The sequence below is a fragment of the Geospiza fortis genome, unplaced genomic scaffold (assembly GCF_000277835.1).
Source record: "Geospiza fortis unplaced genomic scaffold, GeoFor_1.0 scaffold264, whole genome shotgun sequence".
In the NCBI taxonomy this organism is placed as follows: domain Eukaryota; kingdom Metazoa; phylum Chordata; class Aves; order Passeriformes; family Thraupidae; genus Geospiza; species Geospiza fortis.
In genome coordinates this window covers 2,651,211-2,670,503 of record NW_005054332.1, presented here as the reverse complement: position 1 = coordinate 2,670,503, position 19,293 = coordinate 2,651,211, and the positions used below count along the sequence as shown (strand labels likewise).

Genomic DNA, 19,293 nt, shown 5'->3' with positions numbered 1-19,293 from the left:
CTAGAAGAAATATTGGGAAAAGTTTTAAATTGTTTACTTGCAAGAACATATAAATAAAAACCAATTCATTAAAAATGGGCCTTATATAAGCAGATTTATTCCTCTCTACATTAAATTTACACATTTTGTGGATAACAAAACCCAGTAGCAAATGTCATGCTCCTTTTGTTCACTAATGCTATTTTTTGTGAAATCCCAGTAATTGGTTTACATAGAAACTATAAGAGCATATTATCAAATGATTCATGCATTAGTTATCAGTGGTTTTGCTACCAGACTGGATGAATGAATTGCAGAGGTTTTGAAAGAAATCCACTGCCCATTCAATTCCACTAAATTTTTTTCAATAGTCTAGATGGTGGGTAGCAAAGTAAACTCACTGATGGCAACAAAAAAGGTACATTGAAGAACAGGATTAGAAGTCTTCATGACTTTCAACCAACTGAAGATAGAGTCTGATATAAACAATGTAATCCGATCAGAAGACAAGATACGATACAGAAAATCACAAGTAGGAAAAAATACCAGAATTTTATTTTAAAATAAATAGCTTTCTGGCATACATAAAAAAGAACATATCCAGTTAGAAGTTTTACTGGAGTAAAGCTACTTTTTGAGTGCTTTGCATTGTGCAGTGAGGTGCATTTAAGAAAATTTTGAGAGTCCATATGAGCATGTTAGGAATGAAAATCAGCTCAAAAGCGTGACCTTGTAGGATGAACAAAATAAATGGGCCTATAAAGCCTAAATAAGGAAAATTTGAATAGAAATGTGATGGCAATCATAAAATAAGAAAGTACTCTCACAAAATTCATCAGTTTGCTGTGTTCATAGTAGACAGGCTGAGAAGTAATGCATTTAAACTGCAGTGAAATATTAGACAATAAGGAAATCCTTGTAGTGGTTAGTAAAACACCACGCTGGGAAGATTCCACCAAGAAAATAAGGAATTATTGGATTTCTTTAACAAGATACATAGGCAAGAAAGCAACATAGTATATTATATGTTTTTTGCTGGGATAAGAATGAAACAGTTTATAGTTAGTATTTTGTTGTAGTGTTGTGATTATATAATTTACAGGGTGTAAATTCTGATTATTACACTGAAGGATGTCCAAAGACTTTTGTTTGTGTCATGAGCTGGACTGTCTGGAAACTTGCTTTGTCTTATGGTAAAGGTCTTAAGTTACTTGGTGTGTGATAACTGTGCTCTGATTTTGGAACCTAGGGCGCCTATCCAAATCTGCATCTCTACTCTATTTCTCCATCAAAACACGTTTCTACATTAGTGGTATGTATGAAAGAGAGGTGAGCCCAGGTTTGCAGCAGACAAGAGAAGTAGGATAAAAGTGCTAACACTAGCAGGAAGAGAAAACCACATTCTTCTTGTGCACCATAAATGCACATGGTTGATATTACAGAGTGACAGGTACTAAGGCCTACCCTTCCAAGAAAGCAGTACAGCTATTGGCACATTCAATCTGAATTCACCCCTCAAATCTTTCTCATGAAAAAGCCATAATGAAGCAAATGAGGCATTTTATACTTTCATGAATCTCCTTTTCTGTAGGCAAATGTGAAAAGTCCTTAGTCTACTATTTCAACACTGAATTTTAAACAGATACTTCATTTCCACTCTCACTTCCTTTCCTACATCTCCTTTCCACAGGGGACCAAACCTATGCACCAAATGGAATCTTGTGATAACTTTTGTTTAGCTAAACAGTACATTTTTCAGTGTACTGCAGGTCACTTCTGGTCGCTTGTAGTTTGCAGATACAAGCACAGAAAAAAACATGCAGATTATAGCTACTGAGCTGTTGCTGAGCTGTAGTGGGGAAACAACAAAAGCAATTTGAAAAGGACTGCTGAAGACCTCAGCATATGAGCACTATTGCAGTGCTCTGAGAAAAAAAAATCTCAGACGTATTTAAATAAAACAAAAAGTGAACATTGATGTGTAAAATACCTCTGTATAAAACATTGATTAGAATGTTCCATATTTAAAAATAAGTGGGAAGAATGCAAGAAAAGCTACACAATTTATTCAACAACTGAAGAAAGCATGCTGTTGGCAAAGGCTTAAAGAGCTCCATCTGTTTCATTTAGAAGAAACAAAACCAAAAAGTGACTTGATTACAGTGTGCAAGTATCTTTACAAAGAGAAAATACTTGAGTAGCAAGAGCTTTTTCATTTTTGTGTAGAAAAGGTAATGAGATGCAATAGATCAAAGTTGAAGACAAAAATTTAAATAAAATATTTAATATAAACTTCTAAATCTGATGGTGATTACTACTAGAAAAAATGCCAGTGAAATTCTGGCTTCTTTTCATTCATTCAAATCTGGATTGAATGCTTTTGGATTCATTGTGTGCTTTAATCAAAACTAGAGTAATTAAGTTCAGTACAAGGTGGTTAATGGCCAACATTAACTTCCTTCTGGTACACAGACCTAATATGGAGCATCAACCAGCAATCTATGGATTGTTAGAAGACTTGCAGAACATATAAATTCATCCTGTAGCCCTCTCTGTGTCTTTCCTGGGAAAACATCACAACAATTTAGTGAGACAAGTATATTTCTGTGATAGTAATAGCCCACCCTGAGGCACTCGGGCTCTGTAGCATCACTGTCATCATGTGAAATGTGTATGTCCTGTAACTGGAGGTTTTGGAAGTTACTAGGAAAAGTAGGTGCAAGATGTTACTCTATTATTACCAGAACAAATAGCCAGTGCTATTCCATTTCTTGCCTGCCTACTAATGTGTTAAGGGGAAAGAAAAATCTTTTCATGATAGTTGTGTAAACAGCTTTAAAAATCATCATTCTGCATTTAACACATTTCCCCTCCTGCTTCAAGGCTCCTCAGTAATCTCTGGTCAACTCACTACTTAAGTGAAGAGAGTCAAGTTGTGGTGTAATGTTCCCACTATCACCCCTGCATCCCTGAGGCCCAGTACACATGGCACTGGCACTGCTAGCCACTGGCCAGGTATCAAGCTAGGAGCAAGAGCCTCAGGACTTGTCTAGTGGCCAGGTTGATGTTAGATCCATAGAATCATGGCATGGTTTGTTTTGGAAATGACCTTACAGATCACCTAGTGCCAACCCCCTGTCGTGGGCAGGGACACATTCCATGAGACCAAGTCGCTTAGTGCCCCAATGGGCAGGGACACATTCCATGAGACCAAGTTGCTTAATGAGTTTTAAGCATCCAAGTTGCTTAAAACTCATCCTGAATACTGCTAAAGATGGGTTATCAACAGAAAATCAATTTTAAAAATCATGACAAAGAAGAAAGCCAAAGAGTAAAGAACAAAAAAGAGTCAACAAGATGGCACCAAATAAGATTGCTACTTAATGTGGTCATATTAAAACTGACAGTGTCATACTGTTTATATTATGGTTCTATCAAAGCAAAGGATGGCAAAAAACAGTTGTTTCACTGTCTAAAACAGCAACCCAGTATATACTGGTAAATATAATTAAGTATTAAAAACTCCAGTATTATGCTAGATGGTATTGCAGCGGCAGTATTGAATAACAGACCTTTTCCAACATAATGATTTGGTGGATTTTTTTCAGAAGAGGAACTATATACTAGGAAAAAACTAAGCACACCCTAAGTATAACCATTCTTATCTAAGATGCCGCTTCTGTTTCCCAAATTCATTAACAAAATGTCTGTAAGGGATGAAAAATGTGCACTGGGGAAGTTACTTGGAGGTTGATTTTTTTATGTCAGGGTTCATTCACTGATTGCTCAGGTCATTATAGAAAATTAATTCCTAAGAGGATTCTTGAGGCAGTTGTAACAAAAATTTTGATTGAAATTGTGTCTTGACAGCTATATGTTATTTGTCAGGTGCACTTAGATGTAAAAAGTAAAAGTGGTCCTCACTTTGCTGTCATATTACTGTTCATTGTATGGTGTCATCAATGACATTAACATAGGAAAAATATGGAGTTAAGGAAAAATTAGGTTGTTTTTCTACAGTAACTCAGGAAGACTAAAAATTTCAGCCACATGTTCCAGTGTCTTCTCTGTATGAGCTTTTCTAGACATGGTTGTTTTTCCTTTTTTTACTTGATGAGAGCCTCCTAGCAACTGACAACAGTTTTAAAATTGAAAATCAAGCCTATTCATATAAAATGATTATTTTCCAATTTATCTGAAAGTAATTAAGTACATAGTCATGCCCAGAAAGATATTAATGGATGTTCTACATACATTATGTTATGCATGACAGTTGGAATCACTACTAAAGAACCCTACCATTATACCCGAAATAATAAGGATAAACTGGAATACAAAAATAATCTCATGATAATCTTCCTTCAGAAGAGCAAAGATAAAGTAAATTCCATACAAGCTAATTAAAGTTTTGATTGAAGAATTAACTTATCTTCTGTCAGGTGGCTCCAACTATTATTATTCACCTCCTAATTTAAACCAATCATGCTTAGTATTTGCAGATGGAATACTATTGGAGAAATGTTCCATTTGATTTCTCACATAAAAAAACCAAGCAACTTTGCTTATATTTAAAATGACTGGAAAAAATCAATTGATTTGCTTTTCTTTCGTGCAATTCATTAACTTTTATGTATTATTTTATCAAAAATTTTATGTAATGCAATTTGCAGCATGATGAAACTTAGACAGATTTTTCTGCACTCTACTGATTTTTTTTCCCAAATGTCCTAACCTGAATTCCTTCCAAGCAAAGCAGGTACACTTACACATGACATGATAATAAATATTCTCTAATGACTCAGAAGTACATTGTGAATACATTTTCATGTATGCATAAATTTTGTTTATTTTCCAGCATGTTAAGTTTGCACACCCCACTGTGGGAAGCCTGCCCTCAGCAGCCTGTCATTTACAGTGTTTGTGGCAACCAGCAGCCCATCTGTGCTGCTCCAGCTGAGCAGGGGGAAGGAAGTCAGCCCTTCACTGCTCCATGGTCTGCTATGAGCCAGAGCTCTGCTGGCCAGGAGCCTGGGGAACCATCCCTCTCTCTAGTTGTCAGCTTCCAGATTTTGTTTTGGTCTGAAAAATCTCAGTGCTTTGACTAGCGCTCAGACAGAAGCATGTTGTTTAAATGAACTTGGTCATTAGGGGACGTCACAGAAAAGACCTAGCTTTTGAGCTGTTTCTGTGATGGCCATAAAGGCTGATTGATGTGGAACAATTATCTGAATGAGATGCAAGCAAGACTGAATTTCTGTGGCTGACTCTAATGATGGCTGAGCACCCATAGATCACAGGATTAATTAGGCTGGAATAGACCCCCAAGATCATCAAGTCTAGCCTTTGACCAATCACCATCATGTCAACTTAAACCGTAGCACTAAGGGCCATGTCCAGTCATTTCTTGAATATCTCCATTGTTCTTGACTCCACCACTTCCCTGTCCACTCATTCCAATGCTGGACAACCCTTTCCATTAAGAAATTCTTCCCAATGTCCAACCTGAACCTCCCCTGTTGCAGCTGTGTCCTCTTGTCTGTCATCAGCTGTCTGGGAGAACAGGCCAACCCCCACCCTTCCTTTTGGGTAGACGTAGATCTCTCAGGCCAATTTTTTCCTTGGAATTGTTGAGGAAAGTACTTTTCATAATAAACAAGAAAAAGAGAACATAGTGACTCAATAATTTTGTACTGTGCAGTTGTTCTTATAGTAACTAAAAGCATCTATGTCAAGCAAAATGTGTCTAAAATAGACCAGCTTTTGCAGACTTACTGAAAACAAAATTTAGAATGACACAGGAAAAGAATACACAGGAAAGATTTTTGAAAGCCCAGAGAAAGATATCTTATATCTTGCGATGGCTCGAGCTGAGCTGCAAGACCTCGCCCATCTTTGTATAATTTTGGTTTTCAAATATTCAGTGTTGTAGTGTCCTCTCGCTTAGCCACAATATCTACTACAGGATTCCTAAAGCCCAATGGTATGAGACATGACAGAGGAAACTATATAGACTTGATCTTCGGAAAGCATATTAAAAGGCTTGCATATTTATTTAGTCTCTTGTGTAAATGTAAGTCAATGTGTGACTGATGGTAGATTCTGACTGTTGATTCATACTGTCTTGTTATAATGGTAAACATTAATGAGACATGGGCAAAACTTAGAGGAAGGATCATTTTACACATATAGGATTCATATGGACCTTGATATAAGTAAGGAAGTCAGATTAAGAATCTCATGCAAAGAACTACATACATGCATACTACTACTACAAACTACAACTACAAAATTCAGGGCTAAATAATAAAGTAAAAATCACTTTGAAATCAAGTGTTTTTCTACCCGGTATTCACTGATGTAATCTTACTATCATAGGGTTTATCCATAGACATGAACAGCTTTGAAATCCCTTTAATTAATAATTAAATAAATAAATAATTTAATTCGTCTCTTCCAACAATTGAAAAAGGAAAAAGGTTTACAATGGAACAATATAATCCCATCATTTATTAAAGATTAAAAACCCATGCTTTCTCATCCAAAACCACTGAATTACAGAGTTCTTTATTTCCAATTACTTATATTACCAGAGAAAATCCACTCAAATAATGAAAATGGTCAGTAATCACATCTCATAGAACTGCCTCTTCCTTCTCTATCATTGATGAATTCAACACCCTCCCATTGATGTTTTAATTTGGAGTGTTTTACTACCCAATGGACTAAAGGTGTCCCACTGTTCAATATTAAAATTCCCTACTTCACCTATCTTTGGGTTTGTATATGTTGAGCAAGATGTTTTCTAATTTTCAAGGCTGGCCAGTTTAACAGACTCGGACTGCCTTTACTTAACTTCCAGATGTTCTCAAAACCCCTCTAATTGGCAAAATCAAATAAAACACTATGAGAGAAGGAAGTAGCAATTTTGCTATCTGTCCATTTGTCCAGTAGCGTACTACCCAATGGACTAAAGGTGTCCCATTGTTCAATATTAAACTATCTGTCCATTTGTCCAGTAGCTCTTTAGTATGGGATAATTACCGTAATCCTGTATACACAGATTACCATGGGAGGGCATTTGAGAGCCCTCAATCTTTTATTGTAGAGAAAGTATTTTCCTGGTCTTTATCAGGAGCTGCCCATCTTGGACAGAGTAAAGGAAATTCTATGCAGCAAGCTCCAAAGTCTGCCAGAATTCTGGTGCTCACCCTTTCAGCAACAAACCATTCAGCTGGCAGCAGAAGCTGCAAGAGGGCTCCCTGCTCTTCTCACAACCCTCTCAGATGATTTGGATGTTCCTCTCCTGCTGTCTTTCCCCAGCAGGAGAGAGTTGTTTCCACCATCCAGCCCTGCTCCCTGTTGCACATGTTGCACTGCCTCTCCCCATCTCTGTTCTCAGGGAAGGACAAAGATCAAACACCTATGGAGCACCACAGCCTGGTTCAAGGGGGATTCATCCAAGGCCATTCATGGAGACCCTCCTGTCCAATGCTGCCCTTCCATCACAGCTTTAGTGCACGCGGCGTGTGATCCCAATCAGAATTGATGCCACTTCACACAGATAGTTAACAGGAAAAGAGGCAAACAGCCAGCCTAAGACAATTTTGTACCTGACCAGCTAAGATGCTAAAGGTAAACTTGTTCTGAAATTGCTTTTAATATGATAGGAAAACAAAAGTGTGCTTAAAAGAAATAAAAGGTAAAAGTCAATCTTATACACTTAGTGGACTTTTTCAAATGTTACTTGCTTGAGCACATCTCATCAGAAGACTACAAGATGTGATTGGCAGGATGTTAGCAGATCTGTTGATGAACTTTTTAATATAAGCCTTCATCAGAGCTAATTGTTATCAGCTAACTGCTCTGTTTATGATGTTTTTCTAAATTAATTATGCAATTTCAACATTGTTTAAATATTAAGTGGATAAAAATTGTATATATATGCACACTATGTTTCCTTTAGCCCTTAAATAGCCTTTGAGTGTATCACTGTTACTATAGCAATATCTATGCGTACCATTTATATAAATCTTAAAACTCAGAAGAACATGTAACACTCTTTTGCTGTTGTTTGCCTTTTGTATAAGATACAAGCCCAAATATCAGTATTTTGCATCACAGACTCATTCTAGAGAGGCTGAAGCAGCTTTTGGAAGGCTTGGAGAGAGCAAATCTAATGAGATCCATAATGACTGACTGCCAATTAATTGTACAAAAAGCATGAGCACAAACGAAAATATTCAGTGTAATCAGGAGGATCCTTGTCCCTACTCCTAATTCCAGTCAGTAGGCTAGTTTACTTTTTTTCTTGCGGGAAATGTCCTGTCTCACAAAAAAACAATGTGAAGTGAGATCAATAGCACATTCGTGATGGAAAGTCTCTCACATAGGAAATGCAGGAGAAAATTGAGGTTTTTTTCATATTAGGCTATTATGCAGTCATGTGAACTTCTGTGACTTCAATATAGGCCTCAAGGTATTCAATAAATCTACTTATAACTCACTTGTAACTTTTTTTCTCTTGACAGATCCTGAATCCTGCTTGTCTTGGAATGAACAAGGATGTTACTGGCAAACTGCTTGCATCAGTATGATACATATATATCCAGAATATAGGATAAAGAGTCCCTGCTAAGGAATACATACTGTATCCCTGGCTTCCTTAGTGACACTCACACATTAATTTGTAGTTCTGGCTCTATAATGTGGACTCCATCACATCCTAAAATAGTGTTGCTGTATTTTCAAATGAACAGCTTTCCCCACATTTTAAACTGACTGTTGTCAACATACTACAGAAAAGTTAGACATTTTCCATTTGGATTCTAGCAGTACAGGAGAAAGTTTTAAAAACTTCTTATTTTAAAATTTTTGCATTAAACTTCTTCTATCTATAGTAACAAATACTTTGTAATCACCTCTATTATTTTCAAAATTGATGCAAAATAGACATAGTATGCAAACTCATGAAAGCAAAGCCAGTTACCAACGTGAAAAGCAGAATAAGATGTTACAGGAAATGTATCGCATCTCGGTTTTGTAATGCTGAATAATATAAGAATACGTTTGCATGAAAACTCACAGAAGCTGGTGGCAATTGCAACTACTATTACTTCCACAGATTTAAAATGTCTGTATATTGTCTTAGATTCCTTTTGTCCTGTCTTCCTACATTTAACCATTGACAAAATATGAATGAAGAATTTCTAAACTGAATGTCACTGGTGTTACTACAGACCTGAAATGCTCTACAACTAACTTAGTTTTGCCTCCTCATCCTTCGTTGTTCTACTTACTTATTTAACTGTTCATTTCTCCTTAATATATCTCTTTCATTTTTTTTCCTCTCCTCTCCACTGGTCCCCATTAATTTTCAACTCTTTGGACAAACTTGTTTGGCTTTTTATTACAAGATCCACTAACTGTACGATTTTTTACACTGCCACTGCTTGTTTTCCTGTAACTACTCATAAATAATGCTGCTCCATTTGCCTCTCTGAAATCAGCAGCTGAAAGTCAGTGTTCAGTGCCTGACATTTTTTTTTAGATGGCATATATTTGGAGACAGTTTTATTGATTTCCTGTTAGCTGCTTCTGGCAGAAAATAGAGCCTTGAAGACTCTCCACGATGCAAGAGCTATTTTCTCAAACCTGTTAGACATGCAAATAATTGTGCAACCTACGAGAATTTATCATAAGGATCTGATGGCGCCTTTGTTAAAGAGAACAAAGTGTAATCTTTCTAAAATTGTGTTCTTGTTACCATCTCAATCAAGTATGGCTGTGATAAAAGCTGAGAAAAATAGCACCAGCTACTTGTTCACCTATGTTTCTTAGACTAGGTGGTTTTAAGCAATTTTTTTTTTCTATGCAAAATACAGTTTTTCTTTCCATACACACACTACTTTCATTTTTTATCATATTAGGAGGGAAATAAAAATAGATTATCAATTGCACAGAACCCTAAGTTGATTTTATTTTTATTAATGCTAAACCACTGAACAAAGTGCAATTAATTTCAGGAAAGACAATTAATAGTTTAACTATTTAACTTCTTTTCCAAGTTAAAAGAAATCTTACCAGTGAATCCTGGAGGGCAAGCACAGCTGTAGTCTGCAACCAGGTCTAAACAAGTTGAATTGCTTTTACAGAAACCATAAGTGCACTCATCAAAGTTGATTTCACAGTTCAGGCCTTCAAATCCTTGGAAATAAAACCAAAGAGCTATGCATTATTCAGCTATTCTGTGTCTTATTTTTCTAAAGCAATGTCTTTAGGTCCCTTGTTTTCAATTTACTCTTGTAAAAAATGATCTTGAATCCTTATGGATTCTCATTCTAAAAGTCATTAATAGGAAAATGCATTTTTTTTCCTGTCAAACATACTTTAAAAAGAGTCAATAAATGAAAGCACAAATTTAGGATTCAATATGTTCATTAAGACTTAAGAATTTATGAATTATGTATCTGCTGATTTTGACAACAGTACAGATGAAGTGAAGCTGGGATTTGGATATCTGCTGTCAAAATAAAAATCAACTCTTAAAATCTCTCTTAAAATCAGTTCTCAAATAGTTGCTTTTCTACATTTTTCTTTGTTTGTTTTACAGAACCCCAGAATTATCAAGGTTGTAAGAGGCTTTCTAGATCATCCAGTCCAACTGACAAACCAGCATCACCACAACTCCCCCTGAACCATCTCCCCAAGTGACACATCCAGACACCTCTCTCTCTTCCACAGAGGGTGACTTCACTACCTCCCTGGGAAATTATTCTAGTGTCTAACCACTCTTTCAGTGATTTTTCTTAGCTAATAATATCTAATCTGAACCTCTCCTGATACAGTTTAGGGCCATTTCCTCTTATCCTTTCACTAGAGACGTGGCAGGAGAGACTGGCCCCCCACTCAATAAAACCTCCTGTCAGGCAGCTGTAGAGAGCAGTGAGGTTCCCCTGAGCCTCCTCTTCTCCAGACTCAGCCACCCCAGTTTCTTCTGCCAGAATGACTTTTAGCAAACTCAGAGGTCCAACAATGTTTTTTTGTAGTTGAAATTGCTAGAAAATCTCCTCTCCAATACCTGACTTTTCATGCTCTAGTAAATGTATTCTAATTCATGGTCATGCTACAAAATGAGTGTCATTAGTGCTGTCACAGGCCATGGCTGCAGGAAGACCATGACTAATGCTGAGCTATCGGTACCCTCAGTGCTAGCTATATTCCTATAATTTCTCAAACTGACCATGGAACCAATTTCCACTGATCCTCAAGTCATAAAACTTTAGAATTACCCTTAATTCATTAATAATGTATAAAATAACAGCTCTTATTTGCATTTAAAGTTTAATCAGACCCATGTCTCACAGGTAACATGTAAGCCACAAAATTATCAATGTGGATGGCAGGATTTTTTTTTGTATAAGGTAGTCAAGCAGTTTAAACAGCAAAATGATCTTTTCCAAGGTTAATTTCCAGCTACCTTCCAATATCTGTTTTGGCTTCTAATTTAAGCTAACTAATGACAGAGACTGTATTTATGGGAATTATTTCTAGCAATTTAATCTCTTGTGATGAGTTTCTGAAGTTATCACCACTGGAATACCTGTATTAATACATGCATACCTGAAATATTGTCAGCTATGAAATCAACTGCCATGAGTCCATATTTAGAAAATAGTAGAATTTGAAGATTAAAATAAAAAAAAATTAAACATAGAATGTATCAGGCTATAATTTACAACCTTGGCTTTATTTTTAACTAAAAATACATTTTAAAATATTTGTAAGGAACCCATTTGTGAAAGCATTTCAGAAAGAAACTGTAATTTTAAGTGCTTTAAAACATTTATGCTTTCTTTGACTAATTTTTTACTGCCATTGCTATTTTTTTCATACAGTACTGATAACAAAGAGCAGAGTGCATTTTTAAAGAAACAGACCACAAGTGCTGAAAATCATACTATTTTTCTCTGTTAAAGTTCTAATAGATTTTTTTAGTGATGGCCTATTAAAGTCATTGTGGCCATTGTAGCTTGCCATGGTCAGTGAGAAATATGCATATTATTAATGAAGGTAAAAATACTTTTTGTAATCTTATGGGTGATATTTTCCATGGAACTCATGTACTGCTCATTTATGTTTTCTCCACTGCTTCAAACTTTGCTAAAATCATTATGTTCTGTTGGAAAAAAAGGTAGCATTTAGGAGTATATCTGTCTCCATTCTTAATTTGTCTCCAATCTTAATGATCATGGTTGTTTTGGTAGACACATTGACTTGGTGGACAAATATGCCAAGAGGACTTTGGAAAGGAATGAATGACTTTCATAGAAAAGAAGTTTTAATGATGGCTTGATGCCTGTCAAGAAGATGTTTTGCAAACTGCAGGCAGTTTTGAAAATTGTCAAAGATAATGAAAATAAATTATTTTGAACAACTTACCTTCAGGGCAAAAGCAATCATAGCTGTTGACATCATTCTGACAAACAGCACCATTCAAGCAGGGAGCTGAATCACACTCATTCATTTCTGTTTCACAGTACTGGCCTGAAAACCCTGCAAATGAAGTAAGATAAGCTTTGCTTTTCTTTGTCATTAGGTATGCTATTAGCATGAAACATGTATTTCAAATGGTGTTCTTTAACTAAAACCCAGAGATCTTACGATCCATATTCCACTGGAAAAAGAAAATTTAGGTCAGAGTTTCAGTATTTTATTTTCAAAGAGTTAAATTTTATTCATTTCTTATTCAATGTTACAAATACATCTTTATTGACGGAATAAAACAATAAATGAAGTAGGAAATGCTTCCAGAATGCAAGAAGACATTCATAGCTGTAAGAAAATAGGGTAGCGATTTTCAAGTGCTTTTCTTGTATTAAAGTAATTTTAGTATTTTTGTGATATAATCCCAGAATATTTTGGGTTGGACTGACCTTAAAGATTAACTAGTTCCAAGCCCTCTGCTAGGGGCAGGGACACTTTCCACTAAACCAGGTCACTCAATATATAGTTTTTTAATTTTGCCACATTAATATGGGAAATAGTACATCAATTATATTCTATCCACTGTGTTGTCCTTATTGATGTGGAGAGTAACAAAATACAGAGTACAAATGTACTGAGGCATAGCAAAGATGTGCTGTGCAAGTTACGCCTCAGGACATGTAAAATGCACATCTCAGTTATGGTACATAAGGCTGTTGGGTGTGTTTCTAAAAGACAGAAGGGGTACATCCTTAAAACAAAAATCTGAAGATGAATTAAACTTTCATAAGGAAAGAGTAGCTCAGTTTTTTCATTTCTTACAGGTACTTTGAGACACAGGTGCTGCAGCACCAGCAATGGGGGCTGCAAGGGGGTCCTGTCAGGAAAAGAACACAAGGATAGAAATTGTTTAGTTGATCTACAACGCAAAAAAATATTGAATTAGCTTTCATTGTAGAGGGCAGAGCTACCCACTTGCCCCTAAGTTTTATGCACTAGAAGAAGACAAGATGAATTGGTATTTTCATAAATAGCAACTACAGGTGAAAGATTTAATCTGAAGTATAATGAAGAATTATTCTAAAGGACATATAATGTAAATCGAGACGTATATATTTTAATTTGTTTTGATGATACTCAATATCAAAGAAGCTTTGGGGGGAGGAATGTTAGAAAATTACTGGCACTAATGAAATGAGCTCATACTTTATACGAATAAAATGTAAAATTCAGAGAAGAAGAAAATAAGCATAAAAAGCTGTTTTGCATGTGAGTGTATTAAAAAAACTGCAGGAAATATTCCTTCTGCCAGTGTTTCAGAGCATTATGACCTTTATGAAAACGAAAGTGTTTAGGCATGCTTACAACCTACTTTGATTTAGCTGTTACAGGTTATTTTTTTGAGTTTTAACAAGCTAGAATTGTTTTCCAGAAGTTATGTTCTTTTGAAAATGTTAGCTTCTAACACCTGTAACTGAGAACTAGCTGCCTAGATGGAAATTAATTGAGATTGGAAACTTAACTATCTGAAATCTGGCCTAATAAATTTGTTGGTTTTTGTTTTCATTTAAGGACAGAAAACTAACAAGTACAGAAGGACAGAGAACAGCACCCTCATCCTTAAAAATGGAAAAAAAATACTTTTTCAAGCTGTTCTTTTTTTTTTTAGCCTTTATGCCTATTCATAAATTATTTTTTGAAAACATAGAAAGCTGGTAGAAAGCTTCTTAAAGAAGCTACTGGGAAGCATATTAGGTCATTTTAGAAATAAATACTTAGAATTTTTCTAGGTCTTGCTGATAGTGTTAAAATGTTTTAGGAACCACTGCTCCCACATCAGGATCAGAAAAATGCCCACATTTAGATCCTACCATGTGAAACAGTATGAAATCTGAGAAGTGACTCACGAGCTCCCAGCTCTCAGCAGATCTGGCAGTGATATTGCAAGAACTCCCTGTGATGAGCTGTGACCAGGTCACCCTTTCTTGGGAGCAGTGGAAATATTCAGCAGCTGCACCTGACATTCTGGGGATTTACAGCAGGACTAGCAGGCAAGGGGAAATATCACAGGGGCAAATGCAGAGCTGCAGGTAGTAGAAGCTAATTTATAAAGTTTTTCATTTGCTTAGTTTACTTCATTGCTGTTCTATAAACTATGGATTGGAACAGAAGAAAGTAAAGGCATAACTAGCATCTGTTTTAATAGAATTTGGTGCATACATTGTGAATTAACCACTCTGAAAGAGCTGAAAGTAAAACATATTGATAGAATTTTATTACTTGTCACATTTTTAACAGAATATGTCCTGCAGACAGAAAACAATTTAAATGTATTTTGTTTGTATTTTTCTTAAATTGTTTCTGCTGATGTAGAATTAATATACTATACTATACTATACTATACTATACTATAATATAATATAATATAATATAATATAATATAATATAATATAATATAATATAATATAATATAATATAATATAATATAATATGATATAATATAATAATATACTTTGATGATGTTTATTTCTTGCTGATCAACATACCAACAAATGATAATTCTTTCACAGACATTAAATAACTCATGTAATGGGCTGAAAGAACATAATATAATATGATATAATATATTAATATACTTTGATGATGTTTATTTCTTGCTGATCAACATACCAACAAATGATAATTCTTTCACAGACATTAAATAACTCATGTAATGGGCTGAAAGAACATTAGGGAAAATAAGCTTCATTTGTATTATTTTTAAATCAAGAATGAGTTGAGGAATGTTTTTAGCTACATTATAATCCATGTATTCTTACTTAATTACTTGTAATATAACAACATTAAGTTAGACAACAAAATAGAAGAAATTAGTCAATTAAAATATAAATATTTACATTTTTTTTATGTAATACAAGTTAATCAGTTCCATGCATTTGAAAACATGAAAATAAATTTCTCTCTATGAGTGCTCCAAACTTTCTTGCTTTACCCTCTGATCTCATAAGATGACTTTGGCAGAGCCAATACAGTGCTCTATGAACCAGGAAAAAAATTCCATTCCTTCACCCATCCAGCTCCTCTCTCCATCAGCCAACGATAAGGGATATCCTGAATAACCTGGTATACTCCTGAATAAATATTTCCATGCAGTCAAATGAAAAGGAGTGTGTCCCATATATAAATCCTTTCAGACAGTTGAATTTATGGGAATCTTTTATGTAAAAATGTATTGATATTATTTGCGGTTCAATCTAGAGTGCCCCTTAAAAATAATATAAAATTATATAATATACATATACATGTATAGAATAGTACAGTACTGTACAGAATAGTACATTATTTTTTTATCATATCACATCAATCATAAGTAAGTTGAAGTTTATAATACGTAATAGTGGTTTTATATTAGTACAAAATGTAGGTAAACAAATTATGTTCTCCAAAAATGTTTTGTTATTGCCTTCACTGAGTGGCAAATAGCTATCATCAGAGAGTATAATAGATGATGCAACTGTTACACAACTTCTCTACACTGAAAATGCAAGGGTAAAAGACATCTGAAAGATGAATTAGAAGTATTAAATTATCTTGTTTCAATTATTGCAAGGAAGGAATTAATAATTCAGAGTTTCTGGGGTCAGAACTGGAAAAACATATCACAATTATTTACTAAGGATATGAATGCATTATTTTTTTTTTTTGTCAACACACACTTACACTGCAGTAAATATTTTCAGCTCTCAAGCTTTATAGCTCTTTATTTGGACTTCCTCCTCAGGTGAGGATGAGATCTTTATTTCCACTGGCACCTGTCATAGTTTCCCTAACTAATGTAAATGCTAGATAAACAGTCAAGAAGAGAAATAAGATTTACTGTGAAGTAATTATGTGAAAGCAACATTGTTTGCAAGACTCGTTTACATATAAGAAATTGTTTCAAAAATAGAGTCATTTTCATAGAGTTGTAGATATTATCTTAAAATATTTATGCAGTTATCTGACTCATAAACATATTTCATATGTAAAAGCCTCAATGTTATTTTCTTTCCTGTAGCCTAATATTAAGGAATAAATCATATATAAGAAAAAAATATTTTCTGTGTGTCATAAATAATTCTAGAAACTCTAGGTCAAATCTAAAAATAATCATTTGTTTCAATAAAAATATGAAATAAATATAAGTTTCTAATATTTGTTAGCTGAGAATTATAATTCCGTATTCTCATTCTTAGCAGAATGTCCTCAATGAAAGAAAAGGGAATCTGCGTTATTAATATGTCAGAAAAGGGGACACATCCTCTCTGGATGCTTAAATCTACTAGATCTAATCCTTATACATTACAGGCAAGAAATCCTTACTATTAAATTTTATTTTTAATAATAACAGTGTTTGTAAAAATGAAACAACATAAGTCTAGCTTTTGTATGGCTCTATTAGCTTCTACTAAATTTTACCAATACAAATGTGGTCTAGGATCATCTAGGGGTTTGAATGCAGACACTCTACTTCAAAGTAATAATTTTACATAGTGGTAAGACTCCTAGACATTTTTCAAGGATGAAAGCATAAAACTGAAAAATATTTTATGTTGCAGTCTTTAAAGTCTCAACTCTTAAAATGTCAAGTTAAGCCAATTACTAGAGTAGATTATATGTGAATCTCTTGCACACAGGTAATGCTTTGAAAAATAAGGCACATTGGGAAACTGAACTGTCTAAACCTCAGGTAATGATGTGTGAACTCTGCTTGTTGAGATCACATTTTTTATGTCTTTGTTCCAAAGGAAGGTCATTACTTTATTAAAAACCTTCTCTGAGGTTAAACAGCATCTCAGCCCCCAGAGCTGGTCGAATTTTAGGCAGACAAATGTCACAGTATTTTCTATTTGAAATTCACATTGGCAAAACAAAAGGAAGGGTCTCATTAGAGAAAAGCACTGCTTTTTCAAGAAGATGTAAGCAAGACATGTCTTGCAGTGAGAGCCTTCTGGAACATCCTCCCAAGGGACATGGTAGGTTCACCATCACTGGAGGTTTTCAAGAGACAATTGAACAGGGTGCTAGAACCTCTTACCCAGGCTCTTTTTCTAATCAAAAGGGATCTTCTGAGGTCCCTTTCCTACTGAATTGTTCTATGGTTCTATAACAAATCCATAGCCTGTAAAACAGGCTGGTAGAATGACCAGAGAAATAGAAAGCCTATCACAGAACAGAGGACTCAGAAATTCTAGTTTGTCTGGTGTAGTAAAATGTAGGCTGAAAGGACATATGAGTGTTTCTGTTAACTTTGTCAATGAGAAAAATCGCCAAAAAACGTGAACAGCAACTTAAGTTAATGAATAAGTGTCACAGGTAAAAAGTTACATTATCACAAACAAATTTAAATTACATAGTAGAAAACCTTATCAACAAAGAGATTCTACACATTCATTAGAGTTTGTTATAGAAGTACTCATCATTCTCATGAGCTTCTTAAATTTGCATATATGAATTGGGATAGCATTTAAAATTAAAGAGTGGATATAAATTTCCTTGTACAACAATTTTCATAAGACAATATGCCAGCTTTGTATTAAGAACACATATTAGTAGCCTGAATTTGACTAAAAAATTCTCAAAAAATCAAGATTGCATTTATAATTGAACTATCACTGCATCCAATATTACTATTAATAAAGAAGTCTCCTCAACTCGTATAATCCAGCAAAAAACAGAGAAATGAGTTATTACCACTTAATCTAAAATCTTAAATAATCCTCTAAGCAGAAGACACACCCAGTATTCTGGAATTTAGCTGACATGTAGGAGTATTGGAGTACATGTATAGAAACAACATAATGTAAGCAAATTGTTCAACTTCAGATTGTAGTGCATTTACACAGAGAGGAACAGAGATAGTACAGGAAATCACACTGGCAACATTAATTCTGGCTTTCCACATATTGAAATCTTAATCACTCTTTTAACATGGTTTTTGGGTATATGCATACTAGGTGCATTCAAGTATTAAGAAGGAAATAATAAAGTCATGCAAGAGATACAATATAGCAAACTGTTATGCTTTTATGAAATTCCACTGACCTAGATTAATCTAGCAGAGTTAAAGAACAAATCTCATCTACCAGATGTTTCAGTGTTCTAAATCTGCATATAGATGATTTGTTTTACATCTGGCCATTCAAGGTTAAGCCATTACTGTCTCCATGGGGTGAAGAAGAGAAGGGGGATATCCATAATTTAGTTGTCTTCAGTAAACCACCCTGCATCTATAATAGGGTTTCATCTAATATTTTTATTTTTTAAGCCTTCAGTTGTCTGAACCTAATATTAAAAAAAAAAACAGAAAATTTCAGAATAAGGAGAGAACAGCCACATTAAAGTTATCTTGTACAAGTGTCAGAATTATTTGTACAGGAGATAAAGCTTTCTCGACAGCCAGTTGAAGACTGCTGAACAAATTTCAATAGGAATTAAGAACAAACATATAGCAGACAGTACAGGTGTTCCATTATTTAAAAAACAAAACAAAACAAAACAACACACCTGTATGATTTCTTCTTGCAGAGAAAAATTAAGACAGACTTGCAGGTGGGAGATGCTAGTCACACAAAACATTCAGTGGGTCTGAATAGAAAACCATGTCCTCTGACAGGATGATTTTATAATAAACTGTGCAAGCTGAGGCTTGCTGATTTTACTTCAGCTACAGCAGGAGATCTCCCAAGCTTTTCTTTCAATCTATTCTAATTTTCCAATGCCCCATGAAATATTTGTTTAAAGATGAAAACCATCAGGGTGGCTTCTTCCATTCCTACAAAAAAACTTTCC

At 34.7% G+C, this 19,293-nt stretch overlaps 1 protein-coding gene across 1 annotated transcript in view; it reads right to left on the bottom strand.

Annotated features, from left to right (window-relative positions):
* Window positions 1-19,293, bottom strand: part of EYS (eyes shut homolog) — a 702,047-nt gene that overhangs the window by 511,451 nt on the left and 171,303 nt on the right. Inside the window, 1 exon segment of the mRNA XM_031057597.1 lies at window positions 10,060-10,182. Within this exon segment, the coding sequence (XP_030913457.1) occupies window positions 10,060-10,182 (123 nt within the window).